The following is an 8,268-nucleotide window of genomic DNA, read 5'->3' as shown; positions in this document are numbered from 1 at the left end:
GGACTCTTGCGTGAAAGGTTTTCTTTTCACCCCTGTGCTGCTTCTTGGAACGGAACGGGTCAAAGAAAGGGGCGGCCTCCCAACCGAAGGAAGCGCACATGCCAGTGGGGAATCCAAAGTCAGATAGGGATCTGCCTCTGCCCTGTGCCGTGACAAAGATAACCGCAGCGCTAATCTTGCGACGGCGTCACATGACATCTGGTGAGCCAGGACATGATCTAACATGTCAGCTTCGTCCACGTGGTGCGCATCCATGCCGTTAAAGAAACAAGGATTTTTTTTTATTTTTTGAGTGAAGTCATTTCTTTTTCATGCTTTCAACATGTGTTTGTATCTAAAGGCTGGCAGCGTAGGTCGAATGGACGCAAAGAATTTGGCGACAATTTTATCTTGTACAGTTCACGTGTTCCAAACAGAGCCGAAAAACTATCAAACTCATCTTTTCAATACATACAAAAACATGCAAATCACGTTCTCGAGAAAACCACCAAATTCATGGCTTAGTTACCATCATTTTCGAGCAATAACACGAGAAGCCGAAGCTGGAAGCACACTGGCTCGTGAGTCACGGCCTCTTTGGACGAACTGGTATGGATAAGGAGGCAAGAATGAATAATTGGGGGTGGTGGGGCCCTTCTCCGGCTGTTGCTATGCAGTTATGCTAATGGCCCTGCAACCACTCCCAGCTGGTGGAATCCACGCTATCTCCCAATCCACTAGATGCACGCACATATCTCCGGCCACTTTTGCTGCATTCCAATTCTCCATTCTCCTCTTATGCTCTGATCGGATTTTCCATGGAATAGTCAGTGTTTACATTTGGCCGTCAGTGAAAATTGCTGACATCGACATATTCTCCAGGCTGAACATTCAACAGATACAGCTGAATTTGTGCCCGCGCAATTCCTGGCGTCTGACTCTGACTATCACCACACCTATGCTAATGCATCAGAATGAAACAGACGGCTGCAAAGGATGACCGTACGCTTGTAACTTTGCAGGTGAAGAGCAAGTAGGTCAAGCGCCAAGACCATGGCGGCAATGCTTAGCATTAGGTCGCCAGTTGCAAGAGAACAAGAGACATGCCAAAAATGTAGCTCTGGGTAAATATTTCCTGTCAAAGTTTGGAGGTAAAAAGGAATGTACCAAATATTGCTGATTATTCTATCTGGTATCTACAGCTTCCTTTGAAGAAGAAGAAAGGAGAAGAAGAAACGAAGAAAATAACCAGCCGATACAAATCGAGCTACATGTCCACTCTACAATTATCCAGACATGGCTAGACTCTCCAAACGCAGGAGCTTCACTCAGCCCTTGCAGCTTCAAGGGGAAACCCTTCATTGGAGGTGTTTTGTTCAAAAAAGTTTGTTCTAGTCCTGGCAGCTGGTTTCAGCTCCTTTGGATGAGCATAAACACATTTCGCGTCCGGACTAGGCAGGCATGGCAACAATTCATCAGTGAGGAAAAAATCACAGAGGAGTTAGCGCCGCCCGTTCGCCCAATTCCTAAGGTTATTCCGGGACTTCACCATAGGTTGTCTGTTTTGATGCTTGGGCTTTGGTATGTCACCCAGCTCCATTACTTGTATCGTGCGCTGCCTTTTGGCTGCACAGATGAATCATTGAACAGTTAGATAAAATCTCAATAGTAAAGATCTACAATTAACAAAAGATACGAACCATTCTCAGCTTCCTGGTACCGCTCCTGGAGCCTTCTCTTTGCTGCTTCCAGCTTCCTGTTATTATCCAAACCATCATCATAGACCTTTGGCTTTGCCAACTCTAGCCTGGCTCCTGATGAAGATTGTGCGGCGAGCCTTGATTTCTAGAGCCAAAAAAAAAAGAGAAGTGAATCACAACTCACAAGGTCATAATCGTTGTCAAGACCTAGGCATGGGTAGTGTGCACTTACATCCATCTGGCTCGTCGTAGGCCTTCTCTCGACAGCAGTGTGAGTTTGTTTAGGTTTCATGTCACCAGAGGGTTTCTGCAGTGGAGCTGCCTTCAATGGTCTCCCAGGCCCAGATTCATAACTTGAGGGCTTAGATTGCTTGTTATCGTTGAGCATGCCATGAGGTTTCACTTGCAAACTTGAACTTTGAGGTTTCTGCAGGTTTGCTTGCCTCATTGGTGGCTCTTGCCTCGCCGGTTCTGGCCTCCTGAATTGAACTTTTTCAACAGCTCCAGGAGAACGTCGAGGAGGTTCTTGCATTGCAATTGCTGAATAGTTTGCAGGCCTTCCACCATTATTTCCCCTCTTGTTTCCAAGGCTTGCATCACTGTTATGTCTCAAGTCTGTCATGCAAGTATAATGTTAATTGTCAGCATTGAATAAGCATTGAAAACTAAATAGTTGCTGATGAATTGTTGTACTCACTTCCATCTTCATCCATTTCATCAAAGAACTTCAGGTTGTGAAGACAAAAGGTGGAAAAATAAACGCAAAGTTAGACTGTAGTTCAACAACCAAATCCAATCAGATAGTAGGAATTAACTGTATCAGTACCTCAGAGAGTTGAATAGAAGTTGGCTGGGTTGCAAAGAAGGCCCCTTCATCTAAAGGTGGGGAAGGAAGCCCTTCTTCATCTTCTTCATCGACAACAGAAGGATTTGAAGAGCCAGGGGAGTTATCTACAAATCCAAAGAATCCATATTAAGTTAAGATTTGAATCTTCATTTAAAACTTCACAAACTATGGTGTCAACAAATTCACTTCAGTTACCTGCCAGGGCAGCATTTGTAGTACTAACCCACTCATCAACCAGAACTTTCCAACCTCTGAAACACAGAATAATATGTCAACTACATTTCCAACTTCCAAGAACACTAACAAGAAAGCACTTCCAAGACTCAAGAGCACAGAAGCTAGTGTATTTTATGACTATGTAGCTGGAGGAGTCCATTGGTATATTTGATCAGTGATTCACACTACAAAGTTCTTTGAAAGGAAATGTGATTTAGCCCTTGAGTTCAAAATTCAGTAAAGGAACATGGAGCTTACTCAATGAGAGTGCGCACGAGGTGGCGAATCTGCTGTGAGTTGTGCTTCCGCAGCCGATTAACAGCCCTCCCAATCTCAGTAGCCTGCCATAAACAGCACCAAAGATTAAGAAACCAAATAGGAGCAACCAGCAAAACGAAGACACACTGACACCACATAGCTCGTATAACTTTAAGCAATATCCATTTTGTACCTTTAGAGTGGAGACAGACAATTGCATCAACTGCAGCCTTCTCAGGGACTCAAACAAAGTGGCATCCGACTGCAACAACACCATGTTTTAGCTCAGAACAATTCGAAGCTTGAAACTTCAGCAATTGAAGAAGTGAAGGAATGAACCATACATGATCTTCCTTGTGCAAAAGAAGGTCCTTGATGCGGAGGACCTCACCGACGATCTGTGACTCCTCGTCGATCTCATTGGTGAGCGCCTCGAGCTCCTCAGCCTCATGGTTCTCTTCCTCTTCCTCCGCATCATCCGCCGCGTGCTGCTGCTCATCCTCCTCCTCTTGGTCGTCATCATCATCATCATCGTAGTTGTGGCCGTAGTTGCTCGCCGCGGCGCGGCGGAGGCGCTCGTCGTCGGAATCCGAATCGTCGTCCTCTTCGCCGTGGCCGTGGCCCCCGCCGTGGGCGCCGTTGCTGCTGCTGTCTACCTTGCTCTCCTTCTCGGCGACGCGGCGCACGCTGCCCTTGTCCTCCTCGATGGGCGTGGCCGGCGTGGCGGACGCCGCGGCGCTGCCGAGGGACGGCGGCGCCGGCACCGCCGCGTCGCGGCGGTGCGCGGTGAAGAGCCTCTCGGCGATGCGGTCGCGGCGGTGCAGCAGCTCCCGCGGCGCGTCGGCCGCCGCCACGAGGATGGCGTTCTCGATCACGTCGCAGATGCCGGCGCCGGCGCCACGGAAGAAGTCGCGCCACCGATCCAGCCCGTCGGCCATCGCCGCCGCCGCCGGTCCCCGCCGGGCCGCCGTGACCGGACCTCCCCTCCTCGCCAAGATCGGCCTCCCCCGACTGCGATTCCCGCAACCACCACCAAGAAGCGGTGCTCCCCTGGCAGTCCCCTCCCTGCTTGGATTTTCTTTTCGTTCTTCTTATCAAATTGCGCCGCGCGCACCCGCACCAAGACCAAGAATCCAATCCCTCCCGCCCGAGGGTCGAATCAGATTCCCCCGAATCCGCGGCGCGGGGGTAGAACCAGCCAACCAATCAACCAACCGGAGAAACAGCTGGGGGGGCAAGAACAGGGCGAATCGGGAGCCGGAAGGAATCGATCGACGAAGAAACCAGCACCAAGCGCCACCTTCCTTCGCCCCCACGTCCCCGTTCCTTGACGGTTTCAACAACCCCCGCTCCAAGCCCAGCCCAGCGCGGCGCGGCGGTAGCCTAACCAAAGCAAATCTTATCTGGCCTGGCTGACCCCTGCGGAAGGAAACGGGGAGGAAGGCAAAGCCAAAGCCAGGAAGGTGAAGGTGAAGAGAGGAGACGGGGGGCGGGGTGACGAGGAACGGGGCGGATAGGGACGCGGATGGCAGGGTACGCAAACCCACGAGACCTACGCGGCTACCAAACAGCAGCAGCAACTACTACTAGTCCCTTCTTCTCCCATGGCCCATGCCTCTCGCCACCACTAGCAGCTGCGGTCGCAGTAACAAACTGCGCGTTCGTGGCGTCACCGCCGCGCCCCGCCCTCGTTTCCTGCAGCTTCTTCTAGTGGAGTGGTTTATTTACCGCTACCGAAGGCCGGGGGGGGGTGCGGGCGCGGCGGCCTCGTGGCTGCTTCTCGTTGCTTTGACCCTGTCGATTAGGGGGGCGCCCCTTCCGTTCGTTTGGTCTCCTTTTCTTTTAGGTGCGACGAGGCACGGAGTAGCTCGTTTGCCACGGCTCTCGCTCTTGCAAAAAATAGTTTTGACTGTTCTTTAGGAAGCGGTTTTTTTACTCTAACTTATCTTGTTAAAAAAATGTTTAGTTCATTTGGCTTTTTATAATTGATAGAGAAGATAAAAGGTCCATTATGCCCTTTCTAGTTTTCTTTCTTTTTTCTTTTTCTTTTTTTTCCCTCTTTTCTTCCTTTATAAGCCATTTTAACTTTTTTAGAGAGTCAAACCATCTTAAGTTTGATCAAATTTATACAATAAATTACTAACATTCATGATACCAAATAAGTACCATTAGTTTTTTCATTAAATATATTTTTATGTATGTCTATTCGGTACCATAAATCTTTGTGATCCTCTCTTGAATTTCGATCAAACATTAAATAGTTCGATTCTCCTAAAAAGTTGGAATCACTTATAATTTGAAACGGAGGGAGTACTATTTTTTCTTTCTTTTCCCTTCCCATTCTTTTTCTTCATTCTCTCTCTTATCCACGGATCACACAGCCACACAGCCTTATCCTCTTCTCTCTTCTTGCCTTGACGCCGCCTGCATCCCTAGCTGTGCACGCCGTCGAGCTTCAGCCCAGCCGCGGGCTCCACACGCGCCGCCAAGCTCCGCCATGGACGCCGCCTCCGCTCGTGCAGCCAAGCTCCGCCATGGTTGCGACCTCAGCGCGCCGCCGAGCTCTACCATGGCCTCGGCCTCGTCACACCGTCATGCTCTGCCTTGGCTATTGAGCTTCGGCCTGGCCATGGGCTCCGCACGACGTCGCGGAGCTCCGTGCGCGCCGCCAGCCACCACCCCCGCCGCCGCCTCCACGCGCCCACCGAGCTCGCAGGTTTGCCCGATGGCAAATGTTGTAGTTTTCATGAAATAGCAAGGGCACATGCATACTTTAGTGTTTTGGGTGGAGGAATGAGCCGGTATGAGCCGCTATTTTTGGCTTCTCGTCGGCGGAAGAACACAGAGAGCGCAAAAGGTGGGACTTCTCCTAGCTTTTCCTCATGAGCCATTTTTGAGTTTTACTGTTTGGCAAAGCTTTACCATAAGCCGCTCAAGAAGTCAGTGGGTGAGCCCTGTCAAGGGGCCTTAATTGCTGCTCACTCAGTTTGGTTTCGTGGTTGCTTCCATGATTATTCTCTTGATGAAGCAAAATCCTGCATTATCTCATCTGGATTATTTAGTAGACTTTGGAGAACAATTTTATTTTTTGTCAAGCCGTGAAAGCAAAGACATTTTCCCAGTATAATGCGTAGTATCAAGAAACAAAGATTTTGGGGCAGCATGTCAATCAACTTAAAAGTGACATTAGTTGAATTGAGCGGAGGGAAATTTTGTTGAGCCATAATGGCACGGCCATTTTCGATTAATGCTTGTGGAACACCAAATTTTTATTTTTTTTTTGAGCCAGATATGCTAAGCATTGGAAATTGCTGGAGTACAACTTTGAAATTAGGGCATCTTTCGAGAGCAGCGATGTCATTGTACGCAAATCTTGACGATTTTTTCACGTAATTTCTTTCTTCTTAAGAAAAATAAAATACTACAGTTCGTCCGAGTCTCCAAAAATAAATGATCCCGTCCAGTGAAAAGATCGAAATCCTTCGAAAGTCCAGCCCAGCAATTGCCTAGTATTTTTGCAGTCAGCACCCTGGTTCGAGCATCTTGGCTAGCGATTTCCACGGGTGGAATGGATCCACAAGTGACATGTGTTTCTTGCTTTTGTTAAGAGGGAATATGTCTTTTGTTTTTCCGCGCCTGTGCAGTGCATCAACGTCTTCCACCAGTAGTGGCTAGCGTTGGGTGCCGGGTTCCACTCTACTGGCTGGCTGCCCGGATAGCTCAAGGGCCAGCTAGCTGCATGACTGCATGGCCCTTCATTAATAAGGTGACCTCACATATACTGCCAGGGAGAAATACGTAGAAAAGAAAGAGAAAATTTTTTGCTATAATATGCACGTTGGAAAGGAATCAAATGCTACGGATAGGATCGTAGGAACTAGGTATGATTTCCTCATCATAACCCAAATTGGCGTTGCAGCATTGATCATTCTCGCTAGAAAAATTCAATTTCCTCCAACCAAAATCGATTATTCTAGCTAGAAAAATTATTTAGAAAACTGCGTGAGTTTAGAGCCAAATGATACGCGTGATTTTCGCTATTTCTCTCTTTCTTCCTTTGCACGAGTACATGCATGCCCTCGAGCGTGCGTGCGTGTGACTGAAACCGAACAGGGTGAAACGCTCGACGTATCCTCCTTCCAGGCGTGTGAGAGGACAAACATATCTGAACGGCTTGCACAGAAACCGAGGGGGTGTTTGGTACACTGCACGGGCCTTCAGCTAGGCCCGCGGGATGCAAGCGGTCTTAGGGGGTGTTTGGGAGGACGGGGCTAAGGGTCCGTTTAGCACGGCTTTGGCTCGTGACAAAACAGCTTTGGCTCTAGCTCATCTGGAAAAGCAGCTTTTTTTAGTTCTGGCTGAAAACGTTTGGCAAAACGACTTCTCCTAGCTTTGTAGATTGGAAAGAAGGTGTCAAATGTCCAAAATACCCTTATATTTTTCTGTTCTCTTTTTCTTTTTTCTCCTCATTTTCCTTTTCTTTTTCTTTCCTTTTTTTCTTTCTCTTTCCTTCTCCCCTTCTTTTCTTTTCCTCTCCTCTCTCCTTATCCATCCGCTCCTCCCTCCCGACCTTATCCGCACCCGACCGCCTGGCCCTCCTCCTCGGCCCCTCCAGCGCCACCCCGCCGGCCCCGGCTCCGTCCGTCGCCAAGGCGCCGCCCCGGTCCTCCTCCGCCCGTCCGCCGCCACAGTGCTGCCCTGCTGGCCCCGGCTCCGTCCGCCGCCACGGCGCCACCCCGGTCCTCCTCCGCCCCTCCGCCGCCACCAGGGACAAGGATGGAAAGTGACGAGGAGGAGCCAGAATAAGCCACTTTTTTTGGCTTCCGGTGGGTGGAGAAACGTAGAGACCGCATTTTGTGGGACTTCTACTGGCTTTTGCGGGTGAGCCATTTTGCCTTCTCCCATTTGGCACGGCTTCATCAAAAGCCACCCTAGAAGCCGCTCGATGAGCCGTGCCAAAGGGGCCCTAAATTTTAGCCCCATCACATCGAATGTTTGGACACTAATTAGGAGTATTAAATCTAGACTAATTACAAAACTAATTACACAACCCCTAGGGCTAAATCGCGAGACGAATCTATTAAGCCTAATTAGTCCATGATTTGACAATGTGGTGCTACAGTAACCATTCACTAATGATGGATTAATTAGGCTTAATAGATCGTCTCGCGATTATAGCCACAGGGTTGTGTTCATGGGTTATGTATTCAGAGGTCATTTGATGGTGACAAGTTGTGTCCGACAGTAGAGTGTAGGTTAGAGAAAATT

At 49.0% G+C, this 8,268-nt stretch overlaps 1 protein-coding gene across 1 annotated transcript; it reads right to left on the bottom strand.

The window, feature by feature from the left end:
• Positions 1-1,083: 1,083 nt before the first annotated feature.
• On the bottom strand, positions 1,084-4,576 carry LOC101776050 (probable mediator of RNA polymerase II transcription subunit 26b). Its single transcript, XM_004962029.4, has 9 exons — positions 3,345-4,576; positions 3,194-3,262; positions 3,001-3,083; positions 2,722-2,777; positions 2,506-2,630; positions 2,377-2,404; positions 1,912-2,294; positions 1,680-1,824; positions 1,084-1,605 (listed from the first exon to the last, which is right to left on the bottom strand). The coding sequence occupies exons 1-9, from the start codon at positions 3,936-3,938 to the stop codon at positions 1,481-1,483; spliced, it is 1,608 nt and encodes a 535-aa protein (XP_004962086.1). The 5' UTR covers positions 3,939-4,576; the 3' UTR covers positions 1,084-1,480.
• Between the last annotated feature and the right edge of the window lie 3,692 nt (positions 4,577-8,268).

The sequence above is a fragment of the Setaria italica genome, chromosome III (assembly GCF_000263155.2).
Source record: "Setaria italica strain Yugu1 chromosome III, Setaria_italica_v2.0, whole genome shotgun sequence".
Lineage (NCBI taxonomy): Eukaryota > Viridiplantae > Streptophyta > Magnoliopsida > Poales > Poaceae > Setaria > Setaria italica.
Note: the sequence above shows the minus strand (reverse complement) of the source record. Positions and strands in the feature narration are given on the sequence as shown.